This window comes from Aquarana catesbeiana, linkage group LG03 (genome assembly GCF_042186555.1).
Source record: "Aquarana catesbeiana isolate 2022-GZ linkage group LG03, ASM4218655v1, whole genome shotgun sequence".
NCBI classification, from domain to species: domain Eukaryota; kingdom Metazoa; phylum Chordata; class Amphibia; order Anura; family Ranidae; genus Aquarana; species Aquarana catesbeiana.
Window position 1 is genome coordinate 238759375 of NC_133326.1, and position 17912 is coordinate 238777286.

Below are 17912 nucleotides of genomic sequence, written 5' to 3' on the forward strand. Positions count from 1 at the left end.
GAGAGCTGCTGCTTGCTGGATCAAGATGGGACTCCAATAAGTATCAGGGAGGGCTGCTGCACACAGAAGGTTTAGTTAAGCCTGTATAGCCACTTTAAGTAGTGGGAAACCCTGTAGAACCTTATTAAAAAGTATTTGCATTACTCCCATCACAGATTCCAAGTATGAAGCCTGTGGCTAATATCAAGATTTGTTTATGTACTTATAGTAGTTATATATAAAAACTATAGTAACAGCTTAAGAAAAACCCAGGATTTGAGAGTGAGAGCTAGCACCACCTCTCTCTTGCTTCGTGTGTTAGCAGAGTGGCAGTGGGTCTTGTGACTCCCGAATGCAGTCGAAGGCTACAAGATGGATTAAATACAATGTTAATTTTTATATCTGTGTATTTCACAAATTGCTGGAAATCTTGACTTTCAACGCTGTGGACCCAATCTATTGAACTCTAGATGAGTCCAATAATCTATTTCTGAACTTAATCATTTTTGTAACTATAAGTATCCTCAGTCATGTTTGCCCTAAATTCTTTTTCAGACTGGTCAGATCCCTGGGGTGGGTTCTTGGCCTCTTCTAGCTTCCACAGTCGACCTAAACCAAAATGTAGATTTTTTTTAATGTGGTTGTAAAGGCTATTTAAAAAAAAAAAGTTAAATCAAAATAACATACATGTTATACCTACCTGATTATTCTGGAAAGTTGTTTTTTTTTAAGGTAAAAAAAAAACCTTAAGCCTTCAGAACCACTTTAAGCCAAAGTGTTGGCAACCTCTGTACTTGCTTAAAAACTTGCTGTACTAGTGGAAATCTATCCTACACTTAAAATACAGACAGCTTTTTCTTAAATAATATCATGGGGCATACAGTGCCTTGCAAAAGTATTCACCCCCTTGGCTTTTTACCTATTTTGTTACATTACAGCCTTTAGTTCATTGTTTTTTAATCTGAATTATATGTGATGGATCAGAACACAATAGTCTAAGGTTGGTGAAGTAAAATTAGAAAAATATATACATAACACTATGTTTCAGAAATAAACTGATAATTGGCATGTGCTTATGTAGTCACCCCCTTTGTTATGAAGCCCGTAAAAAGCTCTGGTGTAACCAATTACCTTCAGAAGTCACATAATTAGTGAAATGATGTCCACCTGTGTGCAATCTAAGTGTCACATGATATGTCATTACATATACACACCTATTTTTCAAAGGCCCCAGAGGCTGCAACACCTAAGCAAGAGGCACCACTAACCAAACACTGCCATGAAGACCAAGGAACTCTCCAAACAAGGGACAATGTTGTTGAGAAGTACAAGTCCAGGGTTAGGTTATAAAAAAAAAATATCCAAATCTTAGGCGCACCATCAAATCTATCATAACCAAATGGAAAGAACATGGCACACCAGCAAACCTGCCAAGAGACGGCCGCACACCAAAACTCACGGACCAGTCAAGGAGGGCATTAATCAGAAAGGCAGCACAGAGACCTAAGGTAACCCTGGAGGAGCTGCAGAGTTCCACAGCAGAGACTGGAGTTTCTGTACATAGGACAACAATAAGCCGTACGCTCCATAGAGTTGGGATTTATGGCAGAGTGGCCAAAAGAAAGCCATTACTTTCAGCAAAAAACAAAATGGCACGTTTTGAGTTTGCGAAAAGGCATATGGGAGACTCTCAAAATGTATTGAGGAAGGTGCTCTGGTCTGATGAGACTAAAATTTAACTTTTTGGCCATCAAAGAAAACGCTATGTCTGGCGCAAACCCAATGCATCACATCACCCAAAGAACACTAGCCCCACAGTGAAACATGGTGGTGGCAGCATCATGCTGTGAGGATGTTTTTCAGCAGTTGGGACTGGGAAACTGGTCAGAGTTGAGGGAAAGATGGATGGTGCTAAATACAGGGATATTCTTGAGAAAAACCTGTACCACTCTGTGTGTGATTTGAGGCTAGGACAGAGGTTCACCTTCCAGCAGGACAATGACCCCAAACACACTGCTAAAGCAACACTTGAGTGGTTTAAGGGGAAACATATAAATGTGTTGGAATGGCCTAGTCAAAGCGCAGACCTCAATCCAATAGAAAATCTGTGGTCAGACCTAAAGATTGCTGTTCGCAAGCGCAAACCATCCAACTTGAAGTAGCTGGAGCAGTTTTGCAAGGAGGAATGGGCAAAAATCCCAGTTGTAAGATGTGGCAAGCTCATAGAGACTTATCCAAAGCGACTTGGAGCTGTGATAGCTGCAAACGTTGGCTCTACAAAGTATTGACTTTAGGGGGTGAATAGTTATGCACATTGACTTTTTCTGTTATTTTGTCCTATTAGTTGTTTGCTTCACACTAAAAAAAAAACATCTTCCAAGTTGTGAGTTGTTGGCATGTTCTGTAAATGAAATGATGCAAATCCTCAAACAATCCATGTTAATTCCAGGTTGGGAAGCAACAAAACATGAAAAATGCCAAGGGGTTGTGAATACTTTTGCAAGGCTCTGTATCTCTTCACTCACAAATCCTCAGTTATGAAACGGACACCCTTCCATGTCCCGCATGTAACTAGCCAGGGGCTGACTTATTCCATGTGCTGAAAAAGTGCAAATAAGCAAAAAGGTTTTAAAGAAAAGCATACAACTTTTAAACCAAGCACACAATCAACTACTAACTCGCATTAGAATGGGCTACCACTGAAAATGCTCGTGTAAGAATCTCTAACACTTTCACAAAATTAGTGCTTCTTATAATTATGTGCCATGAATCTGTACTGCAGCAATTGGTTTACTCAAAACCAACCTCTCTGAGATTTTATTTTAGATAAAGACAAAACATGTCCAGAATAGACTGGGTAGAGAACACATTTTTTGAAGTGTGATAAAGCATTAATTATACTTGTCTCCTCCAATGTTTTTACAGCACAATTGGTATCTATTTAGAACAATCTGCAACAATCCCCCCAGAATACTGTATACAACCCCTGGCAAAAATTATAGAATCACCAGTCCCTGAGGATCTTCCTTCAGTTGTTTATTGTTGTAGAAAAAAAGCAGATCACAGACATGGCCAAAAACTAAAGGCATTTCAAATGGCAACTTCCTGGCTTTAAGAAACACTAAAAGAAATCAAGAAAAATAATTATACTGGCCAGTAACAGTTAGATTTATAGAACAAGCACAGGGAATAAATTATGGAATCACTCAATTCTGAGGAAATAATTATGGAATCATGAAAAACAAACAAACAAAATAACACTCCAACACATCACTTGTACTTTGTTGCACCACCTCTGGCTTTTATAACTGCTTGCAGTCTCTGAGGCATTGACTTAATGAGTGATAAACAGTACTCTTCATCAATCTGGCTCCAGCCTTCTCTGATTGCTGTTGCCAAATCATCTTTGCAGGTTGGAGCCTTGTCATGGGCCATCTTCTTTAACTTCCACCACAGATTTTCAATTGGATTGAGATACGGACTGCTTGCAGGCCATGACATTGACCTTATGTGTCTTTCTTCAAGGAATTTTTTCACAGTTTTTGCTCTATGGCAAGATGCATTATCATCTTGATAAATGATTTCATCATCCCCAAACATCCTTTCAATAGATGGGATAAGAAAAGTGTCCTATCATAATTGACTGTGGAAATTTGCATGTTTTCTTCAGACAGTCGTCTGCATAAATCTCATTGGAACGGCACCAAACAAAAGTTCCAGCATCATCACCTTACCCAATGCAGATTCGAGATTCATCACTGAATATGACTTTCATCCAATCATCCACAGTCCACGATTGCCTTTCCTTAGCCCATTGTAACCTTATTTTTTTGTGTTTAGGTGTTAGAGATGGCTTTCTTTTAGCTTTTCTGTACGTAAATCCCATTTCCTTTAGGCGGTTTCTTCGGTCACAGATGTTGACTCCAGTTTCCTCCCATTTGTTCCTCATTTGTTTTGTTGTACATTTTCTGTTTTCAAGGCATCTTGCTTTAAGTTTTCTGTCTTGACGCTTTGGTGTCTTCCTTGGTCTACCAGTATGCTTGCCTTTAACCACCTTCCCATGTTGTTTGTATTTGGTCCATGTTTTAGACACAGCCGACTGTGAACAACCAACATCTTGTGCAACACTGCGTGATGATTTATCCTTTTTACCTACATATTAACAAGCAGATTTAATCTGATGCAGGTGTTAGTGTTTGTAATGAAAATTTACAGGGTGATTCCATAATTTTTTCCTCAGAATTGAGTGATTCCATAATTTATTCCCTGTGCTTGTTCTATAAATCTAACTGTTACTGGCCACCACAATTATTTTTCTTGATTTCTTTTAGTGTTTCTTAAAGCCAGAAAGTTGCCATTTGAAATGCCTTTAGTTTTTGGCCATGTCTGTGATCTGCTTTTTTTCTATAACAATAAACAACTGAATTAACATCCTCAGGGACTGGTGATTCCATAATTTTTGCCAGGGGTTGTATTAAACACAAAATGCCTTGAAGACCCATGTGTGAGCCGCTCAGGCTTTCAGAAGGGGTGTAAATCCTTAATGTCCACCGCTATGAGTGCTGGTCTGGGAGGGAGCTCGTCCCAGCTCCTCAAATTACTAGGTATGAAAGGTCTCTCTTGGCCACACATCTGAACAATCCCTTTGATCAATGTGTTTGTGACTACCTCAGCCTTGACTCTGACCAGGCTTCTCCCCTTGGAGCTTAGTCATTGGGACAATTTTTTTCATACCCGCAAAATGTCTTAAGCTTGACAGCTTACAGACACCAGAGTTTTAATCAGTGGTTGTGCGACTAGTCCATTACTCAAATGAAGCAATAAAAACATTAAATTAATTATATTTAGGTATATACAGTAAATAATACAAACCGCTCTTATGTAACATTGTACTTCTATGTATGCTCAATGCAATGTTCATTTCTAATATGCAATTGATAAAGTAGTTCTAAAGTCTAAACGTTTTTTGTGTTAATGCATTTTCTGCAATAATATAAATAAAATGCCCCTCTACCTGTCCTAACCCTTATCCCTAAACACTTACCTGGCTCCGTGTTACCACTCCAGTGCTGTCTCTGGCTATAGCATTTGCTTTCACAGGAGAAAATGAGGGCAGCAGTGCCATAGGCTCCTGCTGCTGTCAGTCAAACCCCTGTTGGGGAAAGCAGGGACGTGGCTTACCTACACGGTGTGTATCAATAGATGCACACAGCCCAGCTCCAGAGCGCACAGGTACCTCCTTAGCTTCCACCTTGCTACAGGAAGCAACCAAAGGTGGGAAATCTCTCTGAAACCTAAAATCTAGAATTTCCTACATACTGTAAAAATAAATATGCTATAATGTGTTTAATAAAAACCAAGGGTTCCGAAGCTTACATCTTGAATTCATTTGTTGCTTTGAAAAAGTCTTATAATTTATGGTTAAATCTGGTATCATGTATGTTTCTTTTAGGCATTCTTTGTGAAGGAGTACATCTTCAACCATCCCGAAGATGGAGATAAGATATCACGTCTGAGAGAACTAATGCTTGAACAGGTAAGCACACAATCTCCCTCCCTTTCTGCTGCTGCTGGAAATTTTTCATTTCAGACTTGTGTAGTAATACAGCAGCTGCAATGAAAAATGGAGCTTCTAAATAATGTTTGTAAAGCATTGATCGAAAATGCAGTGTAACTTTATTACTTTGTATTTACTCTGTTTCCTTTATATATGTAATATACACTATATTACCAAAAGTATTGGGGCACGTGAACATTAATGACATCCCCGTCTTATGCTGGCCATACACTATGTGAAAAATAGGCCGAATCCACTTTCGAAAAAAGGACATTAGCCGTGAGAGCAAACGATAGTGCCATCATGTAATGACCGAAAAATTGTTCAGTGGACGAATGAATACATATTTTGTTTGTTTTTTTACATATACCTAATGCAAACAGTTCGGATGGGAAACACATTAACCTTTCAATTTATCGTTCATTCGGCAGAAAATTTCCAAACTTGTCCTTTGTTTTTTCGGCTCAAAAACTTCCCAACAATTATCGATTTTGTGCCCATTAACTGGCCGAAAAATGAGCTTACTTTCTAAATGACCAAATTTCGGCTGATTTTTCGTATAGTGTATGGCCAGCATTAGTCCGTAGGGTTCAATATTTAGTTGACCCACCCTTTGCAGCTATACCAGCTTCAAGTCTTCTGGGAAGGCCATCCACAAGGTTTAGAAGTGTGTCTATGGGAATGTTTGACTATTCTTCCAGAAGCGCATTTGTGAGGTCAGGCACTGAGGTGGACAAGAAGGCCTGGCTCAAAGTCTCCGCTCAAATTCATCCCAAAAATGTTCTATCAGGTTGAGGTCAGGACTCTGTGCAGGCCAATCAAGTTCCTTCACCCCAAACTCGCTCATCCATGTCTTTATGGACCTTGCTTTGTGCACTGGTGCGCAGTCATGTTGGAACAGGAAGGGGTCATCCCCAAACCATTCCCACAAAGTTGGGAGCATGAAATTGTCCAAAATGTCTTGGTATGCTGACGCCTTGAGAGTTCCCTTCACTGGAACTAAGGGGCCAATTTTAAACAATGCTGAAAATCCAAGACGCAGGGCATTTGTGCAGTTCAGATTGACAACATTACCAGATATACAGCTGGTAGCAATGGTATCACAAAACTTGCTTTCCACTAATGTATTGGTGAGTGAAGGTGCATTTCATATATTTGAAACAAAGACATGCTCCTACTTTCAACCTATCTGGTTTGATTATAATTTATCTAAGCTGACTTACTAAGCCTTCATAAAAACTACAAATTGAGAAAAGCAAAAACCCTGTATCCAATCCAAATTGTATGAAGAAGAAGGCAAACAAAATACAGCTATTTTTATTTAGCCTTAAGTACATCTAAAGGCTCCCGTGTCACAGTCTAAACTGGTCCCAGATCCAGTTACCATGTAATGCACACGTTTCATAAAAACTTTCTTTACCTCCCCTGAGTAAGCCAAGTTATCTATCTTTTGTGCCTCACACTCTCCCATCTCACTACAGATCACATTGTGAGAATATCAGAAGCCAAGGCAGGGCTTTCAGTTCAAAAGGCGGCAGTGCTATGTGTGGCCAACTGATGATTGACGAGATACAGGCTTGACAAGCTTCTCAGAGTGAGCAGTGGGAATACTGACAAATGTTCCTCCTGCAACATCTTTTTATTCAAATGTAGTGCAAGGATGCACAGTTTATGTGAAGGTGTCCACACCAGTCAGAATTTAGGTACAATGCAACATGGATGTTACCTATCAAAGGAAGTCCCAGGAGTTGGACTTTACTGGCTGAATCAACAGATATTTCTGAGACGTAGCAGGGGGACTAAGAGAAAACTGTAAGCTTAGATGTTCTTACGATTAAAGGAGAATTACAGCCAAAGCTCGTTTGCCTGTACTTCTCATGTTCTGCACTCTTGTGACCTGTTTTAAGCAGACAGCGGGCTGAAGCATGCTGTCTGCTGATGTCACACAGCTGGTGCAAGCTGGGGAAAGATCTCGACCATATGGTCGGGATCCACCCACATGCCTGGACCAGCACCTGTCTCGGCCTCTCAGCGAACCGCTGGCAGCCTGAGCCAGCCGCTATTGCCCCCACCACAGCTCAGCGCTCCAGTGAGCACGTGGGGGGGGGGGAGCAGAGAGTTTATGACTGATAGTCACCAACTCTCTGCTCAGGGAGCTGTGAGAACCGAGTGATCGGCAGTGTTTGATTGCTTAGTTGTCAGCCTTAGAGCCAGTAGGGGACAGATGCAGCATCGGACCAATGCTGCATCCACCTAGATAAGTATAATTCTTAAAAATAAAACATTTCCTATACTTCTCTTTAAAGTGCCGCAGCTAAGTGTTTTAATGGGAGACCTTAGTACTACCTTGCATTATTAGTCATTGCCATTAACTAATGGGTTTTACTTTTCACTGGTATTTTAGGCTCAGATTTTAGAATTTGGTTTAGCAGTTCATGAGAAATTTGTGCCCCAAGATATGAGACCTTTACACAAAAAGATGGTGGATCAGTTCTTTGTACTCAAGTCAAGTCTGGGAATACAGGTACGTAGGCCATTAAGTGGTGTGTTTTTTTTAAGTTTTTTTTTTTTTATAGGAATGAAAGTCTGACACTGAATGATGGACTTGAAGTGATGAGTTAAAGAGAATCCTAAACAACACTGACATCTTTTGGTTATTATGTTTAATTGCATCTTCCTTTGAATAAAATTGGTTGTTTGACTGGAGTGAAACCGCAGGTCATTTATGACCATTGCCTGTATAGCAGCAGAATTTTCAAAGCATTTTGAATTTTGAAATACAAATCATAATGTTCTCAATTATGCATTTCCGATTTTGTGTGCTAATATCTGTTTATTTGATTATCAGGATTTTTCGGCCGGTGTACCTCCCAGTCCTGTCAGTTTCCCCAATGGAAGCCCTTGCATACCTAGAAACTCTGCACCTGCCATTATGGGTCCAGAGGCTGTACGTGTGGTTCCTAGACGAAGGTAAGCTGCACATAGTATTCTTTTGGCGAAGTTTGTCTTCACTGTCTTGGCAAATATAACGTTTCAATATATGCTGTTATAGAAAACCTTGTTTAACTGAAACTTCAGTGTTATGTAGTTTTAGTAATAGTGTCTAACTTATACCTTGGACCTTAAAGTGTTACTAAACCCACAACAGTAAAATCAGTCTGTATATGCAGCATAGCATGCTTGTTATACTCACTGTGGAACTTAAAGGGTTAATCCTCTGCATTGTGTAAAAAGGCTGTTTTATCCTCTATGCACAGATCCTTCACGCCCTGCACTGTCTATCTGGGGATGGCTAGCTAACACAGGCAGAGTAGCTGACCTGCACATGCTCAGTTGTGTCTATTGTTCTGGAGAGCACATTTACTTGTTGATCAGAGCTAGCCAGGTCACATGATATTGATATCACACATGTGGGTGTGTCTACAGGCTGCAGAGGAAATCTCCTCCTTCCTGAACTCTCAGCACTGGAGGAACTCTGCAGTTTATCATGTAACCGTGGTATACAAATCATCCAAAAAGGTATATAGTGGCAGTATTTTATTGTAAAAAGATGATTTATAAGATGTGGGCACTGCGGTGTGGGGGCTGAACTATTTTCATATAACTTAGTAACGCTTGAAATGCTTTGATTCTCTTTAGCTTCATTATCACTATAATAAAGTGTATATACATATATCACGCACACACACACACACACACACACATTGGAACATTTATATATTTTCATATGTATTCATATCTATTTAATTTTTAAGGTGTCACATAAATAAGCGTGTTTTCCCTGTCGCATAATTTGATCCAATGGTCTGTCAATCATACATTGCTTTGTTCAACCCTTAACTAGTGTAGTACAATACCAGCGGCAGTGCCTCAGTTGCTTTCTGCTTTGATCAAGAAAGAGCAAACCCCTTCACTGAGCTTTTATAGTGTACAAGTACAGTATAGCATATAGGCACTAGTTACATCTACATCAATCAGCTGTTGTATTTGAAGCACTGAGCTTTACTGAAATGGCTCATCCATTGTTTTTCCCCTTTCCTTTTCTTTTCCCCTTTCTTTTTCATTTAGTCCTTTAAGTTATCCAGCTGTAAATAGATACTCTTCATCCTCCCTCTCATCACAAGCCTCAGCAGAAGTTAGCAATTTAACAGGACAGTCTGAAAGTTCTGATGAAGTCTTTCACATGCAGGTGAGTGATTGCTCTTAATATGTTCTTGGAAATTGCAGTGAAGCCACCTTATTAGAATTTTGGTGGAATTAAACTTTTTGCATGCTGTGTTCACAGATATTCTTAAAGAGGATCTTCAGTCTTAAAGAAAAAATAGTCAGCGGGTACAAATTCTGTAGCTAGGATAAAAAAGAAAGCACCTCTAAGTGCTGCACTTAGAGGTGCTTTCTTTTTTATGCTGTTTACTTTAGAGTGGTTGCTTTCCTCTTGAAGTGCTGCCTCAGTGCCTTATACAGACGATCATCAGCCAGAATTAGAATTTTCCTTTGAGTATGCTCTCTCTGGTCAGATACGGCTATCCAGAAGAACCCTTCTTTTCTCTTATCCACAAATACTGTAGCTGCTGACTTTTAAATAAAGTACACTTACCTGTCTAGGGATCCAGAGCTGTCCTCATCTGGGCTAGTTCTTTGCTGGTTTTAGGATCCCCGGCGTTGGCATGTTTACAAATGGGAAGCCAGCTGTGATTCATTTCAGCTTCACTGCCAGCTGTGCTTCACTGTTTGAATGGTCCCGCAGCCTCCTGGGACCTGTGACATGTCCCAGAAGGTTGTGGGAGTGGATGGGGATGTGGGTAAAACTTTGCGCCGATCGTCTAAGCAGTCAAAGCGGAAGTGGGAGCGAGTCCAAAAGTGGGAGAGGAGGAGGGAAGAAGGTGATAAAGCGGAACTTCCTATTTAGGGTGAAGTTGCACTTTTAATTTGTAGGCATGTAGTATGTTAGGGTGAAGCTGCAAATAAAGTATTTGTATTTCAGCTATAAAGTTTATAAACTGATACATGCTAGTTAACAGATCACCACTGTTTCTTTATTGTTGCTGATAGGCAGTCATGGCAGGCGAACATTTGGATTCAGACAGGTCTAGTTATAGCAGTTCAATGTGTTTTTTCTCAAGAGAAGCGTCTGCTTTGAGCAAGCAGATCAAGCAGAAAATTTTAACTTCGAGATTTTCAGATCTTTTATGCAGTGATGATCTACAAAACGGAAGCCTGCCAAGGATATTCTCTTTCAGAGTGGCGTTACTAGTCTAGGCTTTTATTTTTATTTCTATAAAATTCTCCTATAGGGCAGCAATTTCTGATCAATACATTTACTAAACTCTAATATTAGGCCCACATTAAAGAAAATCCACTAGTGGGGGTAGCTTTACAGACAACGGATAACATTTAGCCCAGGTTCACACTGAGCTGAGGGAATGAAGCCGCGTGAGTTCAGCTGAACTCGCACGATTTCACTTCCACGTGTCAGTCCCGATTTTGGGCCGCGATTTCAGAGACATCTGTGCAGGTTTCTGCACAGATGTCAATGTAAATTGCAGCCCGAAATCGCAAAAAGTACTACAGGAACTACTTTTTGAAATCGGTGCAGCGCCACAGATGCGGCGTCGCACTGATTAGGACAGTGTCATTAACGGCAATTGCGCCGATTTGACATGTGATTTGACATGTCAAATCACATGTCAAAATGCTCCAGTGTGAACCAGGGGTTGCTGTTACATTTGCTTTACCTCCAGTGTACCCCCTAATGTTCTACTACTTCCCTGCAGTGGAAAACATCTACAATTTAGGTCCATATATATTTAGAGACAGGCACAATTTTCATACTTTTGGCTCTGTATGCCACCAGAATAAAATTAAAATTAAACAATCCAAATTAATTTGAATTGCATACTTTAAGCTTTAATTCAAGGGGTTGAACATAAATATCAAGTACAAATTTTAGGAACTGCAACCATTTTTATACACTGTTCCCCCATTTTCAGGGCTCAAATGTAATTGGACAAATAAATATAATCATAAATAAAATGTTCATTTTTAATATTTTGTTAAGAATCCTTTACTGGAACCCATGGACATCACCAAAGACTGGGTTTCCTCCTTTCTAATGCTTTGCCAGGCTCTAACTGCAGCTGTCTTCAGTTGTTCTTTGTTTGTGTTGCCTTTAGCAAGTGAAATGCATGCTCAATCAGGTTGAGATCAGGTGATTGACTCCGCCATTGCAGAATATTCCACTTCTTTTTCTTCAAAAGCTCCTGGGTTGCTTTTGCAGTGTGTTTTGGATCATTGTTCATCTGTACTGTGAAGCACCGTCCAATCAACTTTGCTGCACTTGGCTGAATCTGAGCTGACAGTATATCTCTAAACACTGCAGAATTCATCCGGCTGCTTCTGTCTTCTGTGACATCATCAATAGACACCAATGATCCAGTGCCACTGGAAGCCATGCATGCCCATGCCATCACGCTGCCTCCACCATGTTTTAAAGATGATGTTTTACATGATCATGTTTGGATCATGAGCTGTTCCAAGCCCTCTTCACACTTTTTTCTTCCTGTCATTCTGGTACAGATTAATCTTAGTTTAATTTGTCCAAAGAATGCTTTTCCAGAACTGGTCTGACTTTTTTAAATGCTTTTTGGCAAAGTCTAATCTGGCTTTTCTGTTCTTTAGGCTTATGACTGGTTTGTATCTTGTGGTGAACCCTCTGTATTTGCTCTCGTGAAGTCTTCTCTTGATTGTAGACTTTGACAATGATACGCCCACCTCCTTGGAGAGTGTCCTTCATTTGTCTGGATGTTGTGAATTCGTTTTTCTTTACCATAGAGAGGATCCTGCGATCATCCACCACTGTTGTCTTTCATGGACGTCCATGCCTTTTTATGTTGCTGAGCTTACCAGTGTTCTTCTTTCCTTAGAATGTACCAAACTGTTTATTTGGCCACTGCTGCTATTTCTCTGATGGATCGTTTTTGAAGCCTTACAATGGCCTGTTTCATTTGCATGGACAGCTCCTTTGAATGCATGATGTAGGTTCACAGCAATAGATTCCAAATGCAAATACCACACTTAGACCCCATACACACTATTAGATTTTCTGCAGATTTTTGTCTTCAGATTTACCAAAACCATATAATTTGTATGCAATCAGGCAGGCCCTTGCACTACATGGTTTTGGTAAATCTGAAGATAAAAATCTGCAGGAAATCTAATAGTGTGTTGTATGGGGCTAAAGAATCAACTCCAGAACTTTTACCTGCTTAATTGATGAAGAAATAATGAAGTAGCCCACACCTGGGCATGAAACGGCTTTTGATTCAGTTGTCCAGTTACTTTTGGTCCCTTGAAAAAGAGGGGTTGGCTTTTCTTAAGAGCTGTAATTCCTAAATCCTTCCTCCGATTTGGATGTACATACCCTCAAATTAAACCTGAGAGCACTTTCAGCCCATATCCATTATATAACTATAGCTTGAATATGTTTTGTTAAATACCTGAAATAAACTAAAATTGTGCCTGTATACAAATATACAGTATATGGACCTAACTGTATATCTGCCAACAATCCACAAGGCACTGCTTGTTGCCTTGACCACCAAAAGGAAAAAGGAAATGCAAGACATCATTCTACGGGGTTTGGGGAGGCGTGTGTGTGTGTGTATATATATATATATATATACACACAGTTGTGCTCATACGTTTACATACCCTGGCAGAATTTGATTTCTTGGCCATTTTTCAGAGAATATGAATGATAACACAAAAACATTTCTTTCACTCATGGTTAGTGTTTGGCTGAAGCCATTTATTATCCATCAACTGTGTTTACTCTTGTTAAATCATCATGACAACAGAAATTACCCAAATGACCATGATCAAAAGTTTACCTGGTGATTTTGGCCTGAGAACATGCAGTTCTCATACAAGTTGACACATAGGGGTTTGAGGCCTGGGTTCACACTGGTACAACACGTCAGCCGTCCTACTTTGGATCCGACTTTGCCCTGCGACTTGAAGCCGACATACTTCCGACTTTCAACGAACGGGGATCCAACTTGGATCCCCGCCAATACCAGGCACTGTGTTTGGTATGAATCTTGAGGGGGAACTCAAGATCCGACTTCAATGATAGTCAACGGGCTGAAGTAGGATCAAAGTCGGACCAAAGTAGTACAGGGAGCATTTTCAAAGTCAGACCAGTTAGGACAGCTCCCATAGGGAGACATTGATTTTCACACGTCATGCGACATGAGCTCCCAATGTCAGAGCGTTTGTCGCACTAGTGTGAACCTGGCCTGAATGACTATTAAAGGTAACCATACTCACCTGTGATCTGTTAGCTTGTAATTAGTGTGTGTATAAAAGGACAATGAGTTTCTGGACTCCTGATAGACCCTTGAATCTTTCATCCAGTGCTGCATTGACGTTTCTGGATTCTGACTCATGGGGAAAGCAAAAGAATTGTCAAAGAATCTGTGGGAAAAGGTAGTTGAACTGTATAAAACAGGAAAGGGATATAAAAAGATATCCAAGGAATTGAGAATGCCAATCAGCAGTGCTCAAACTCTAATCAAGAAGTGGAAAATGAGGGGTTCTGTTGAAACCAAACCACGCTTAGGTAGACCAACTACAATTTCAGCCACAACTGCCAAGAAAATTGTTCGGGATGCAAAGAAAAACCCACAAATAACGTCAGATGAAATACAGGACTCTGATAACGTTGGGGTGGCTGTTTCAGGATGCACTATAAGGAGCCACTTGAAGAAAGATGAGCTGCATGGTCGAGTCGCCAGAAGAAAGCCATTACTACGAAAATGCCACAAAGTGGCAGTATGCCAAACAGCACAGAGACAAGCCTCAAACCTTCTGGCACAAAGTCATCTGGAGTGATGAGACCAAAATTGAGCTTTCTGGCCACAAGCATAAACACTACATTTGGAGAGGAGTCCACAAGGCTTATAATGAAAGGTACACCATCCTACTGTGAAACACGTATGTGGATCGCTGACGTTTTGGGGATGTGTGAGCTACAAAGGCATAGGAAATTTGGTCAAAATTGATGGCAAGATGAATGCAGTATGTTCTTAAAAAATACTGGAGGAACATTTGCATTCGTCAGCCAGGAGGCTGTGCATGGGACATACTTGAACATTCCAAGCAGCTTTACCATCTGAGCAGATAAAGAGCCTCATCCACAAATACCACATAAGACTTCAAGCTGTCATTGATGTTACAGGGGGCAATACATGGTATTAAGAACCGGGGTATGTAAACTTTTGATCAGGGTCATTTGGGTAGTTTCTGTTGACATTACGATTTAAAAAGAGTATACATAGTTGATTGATAATAAATGGCTTCAGCCAAACACTAACCATGAGTGAAAGAAAAGTTTTTGTGTTATCATTCATATTCTCTGAAAAATGGCCAAGAAATCATAAATTCTGCCAGGGTATGTAAACTTATGAGCACAACTGTATATGCAGTGGATATAAAAAGTCTATACTCCCCTGTTAAAATGTCACGTTTCTGTGATGTAAACTAAATGAGACAAAGAAATCATTTCAGAACTTTTTCCACCTTTAATGTGACCTATAAACTGTACAACTCAATTGAAAAACAGACTAAAATCTTTTAGGTGGGGGAAGTAAAAAGAAAAAAACTAAAATAATGTGGTTGCATAAGGGTGCACAGCCTCTTATAACTGGGGATGTAGCTGTGTTCAGTATTAAGCATACACATGTGACAACAATCTCCCGTATTCTTCATATGTCTGGGCTATGGGGTAGAGTGGCAAGATGGAAGCTTTTTCTTACAAAGAAAAACATCCAGGCCAGGCTAAATTTTGCAAAAACACATCTGAAGTCTCCCAAAAGCATGTGGGAAAATGTGTTATGGTCTGATGAAACCAAGGGTGAACTTTTTGGCCATAATTCCAAAAAATATGTTTGGCGCAATAAAATCGCTGCACATCACCAAAAGAACACCATGCCCACAGTGAAGCATGATGGCGGCAGCATCATGCTTTGGGGCTGTTTTTCTTCAGCAGGAACAGGGACCTTAGTCAAAGTAGAGGGAATTATGTTCCAGATACCAGTCAATATTGGCACAAGTCCTTTTCTGCTAGAAAGCTGAACATGAAGAGCTTCATCTTTCAGCATGGCAACGACCCAAAGCATACATCCAAAGCAACAAAGCGATGGTTTCACCAGAAGAGGATTAAAGTTTTGGAATGGTCAGGGGTGGATAGGGGGGTCCCACAGGGTTCTGTGCTGGGACCAATCCTATTTAATTTTTTCATTATTGACCTGGAGGATTGGGTAAACATTTCAATCTCTGTATTTGCAGACAATACTAAGCTAAGCAGGGCAATAACTTCTCCACAGGATGTGGAAACCTTGCAAGAAGATCTGAACAAATTAATGGGGTGGGCAACTACATACAAATGAGGTTTAATGTAGAAAAATGTAAAATAATGCATTTGGGTAGCAAAAATATGAATGCAATCTATACACTAGGAGGAGGACCTCTGAGGGAATCTAGGATGGAAAAAGACCTGGGGGTCCTAGTAGATGATAGGCTCAGCAATGGCTTGCAATGCCAAGCTGCTGCTAACAAAGAAAACATAATATTGGCATGCATTAAAAAAGGGATTAACTCCAAGGATAAAGCGATAATTCTCCCAATCTATGAGACTCTGGTCCGGCCACACCTGGAGTATGCTGTCCAGTTCTGGGCACCAGTCCTCAGGAAAGATATACTGGAAATGGAGCGGGTACAAAGAAGGGTAACAAAGCTAAAAAAAGGGTCTGGAGGACATTAGTTCTGAAGAAAGGTTGCAAGCACTGAACGTATTCTCTCTGGAAAAGACGCTTGAGAGGGGATATGATTTCAGTTTACAAATGCCATACTGGTGACCCCACAATAGGGATAAAACTTTTTCACGAAAGTGAGTTTAACAAGACACGTGGCCACACATTAAAATTAGAAGAAAAGAGGTTTAACCTTAAACTACGTAGAGGGTTCTTTACTGTAAGAGCGGCAAGGATGTGGAGTTCACTTCCACAGGCGGTGGTCTCAGTGGAGGGCATCGATAGTTTAAAACAACTATTAGATAAGCACCTGAACGACCACAACCTACAGTGATATACAATGTAATACTGACATATAATCACACACATAGGTTGGACTTGATGGACTTGTGACTTTTTTCAACCTCACCTACTATGTAACTATGCATGGCCTAGCATGGCCTAGCCAGAGCCCAGACCTAAATCCGATTGAAAATCTGTGTGGTGATATGAAGAGAGCTGTGCAGAGGAGATGCCCTTGTAATCTAACAGATTTGGAGTGTTTTTTTGCAAAGAAGAGTGGGCAAATATGAGTGCTGTAATAAAGTCAAAAGATGCTTCAACAAAGTATTAGTTTAAGGGTATGCACAATTATGCAACCATATTTTATTTTTTTATTTTTACTACCCTCCACAAAAAGATTTCAGCTTGTTTTTTTATTGAGTTGTACACTTTATAGGTCACATTAAAAGTTGGAAGAGTTCTGAAATTATTTATCTTTGTCATTTTTTTACTTCACAGAAACCTGACATTTTAACAGAGGTGTGTAGACTTTCTATATCCACTGTATATACATGCTAAGGTTATCTGCAAATGTTGGCTTCTCCTATAAACTTACAGAAGGAACCACCCTTTCCCTGCTGCCTATATCTTTGAATCTGTTTTTTTCAACATTCTGTTTACCCTTGCCCAATACCTGTTGCATCACTCCTCCTTCCCCCAAAACACTATATGAAATCACTGACAATGCATATTATCACTGCAGCAAGGCCGTACATACTAGTACATTGGAGTTCTGTACTGACTCTAAGCTTGAAAGAATGGTTCCAGAAACTCAAGAACATTGCAGAAATTGAGAAATCCCATCTCAATTACACACAGACCTCTTCTTTTCTGCCCCCCCTGTCCCCAATGCATTTATCACCCAACTCTCCCATCTGTCCCCCTCTTTTTCCCTCCCCCACCCCTTTCCTTTTTTTTTTTCCTTCCTCTCTCTCTTTTATCCCTCCCCTTTATACGGTGGGAGGAGATAGTCCCATGCTGCTGGAGTCCTTTTGAAATAGATGGTTGAGAAGGTGCTACTAGGTTTGTTATGTAGGTAACATTTTGCCTGTAACTCTCTATACTTATATATTTATGGTCATTTTTATCAGCTGTCTTCCTGAACCCACTTTTTTTGATGTACTACGTAGTAAAACATTTAATTAGAAAGATTTTTCAACCTGCAGTTGTGAAAATGCAAGAAGGCAGAAAAATCCTTAGTGTTTGTGTAACCCAAATGAGTTATTAGGTTGCATATGACACAA

General features: G+C 40.1%; 1 protein-coding gene across 2 annotated transcripts in view; it reads left to right on the top strand.

Annotated features, from left to right (window-relative positions):
* Positions 1-17912, top strand: part of DOCK4 (dedicator of cytokinesis 4) — a 501293-nt gene that overhangs the window by 456403 nt on the left and 26978 nt on the right. For both annotated transcript variants that reach the window (XM_073619893.1, XM_073619894.1), the window contains 4 exons: positions 5432-5515; positions 7941-8060; positions 8385-8506; positions 9605-9725. In XM_073619893.1, coding sequence (XP_073475994.1) covers positions 5432-5515; positions 7941-8060; positions 8385-8506; positions 9605-9725 — 447 coding nt within the window. The remainder of the gene's footprint in view (positions 1-5431; positions 5516-7940; positions 8061-8384; positions 8507-9604; positions 9726-17912) is intronic.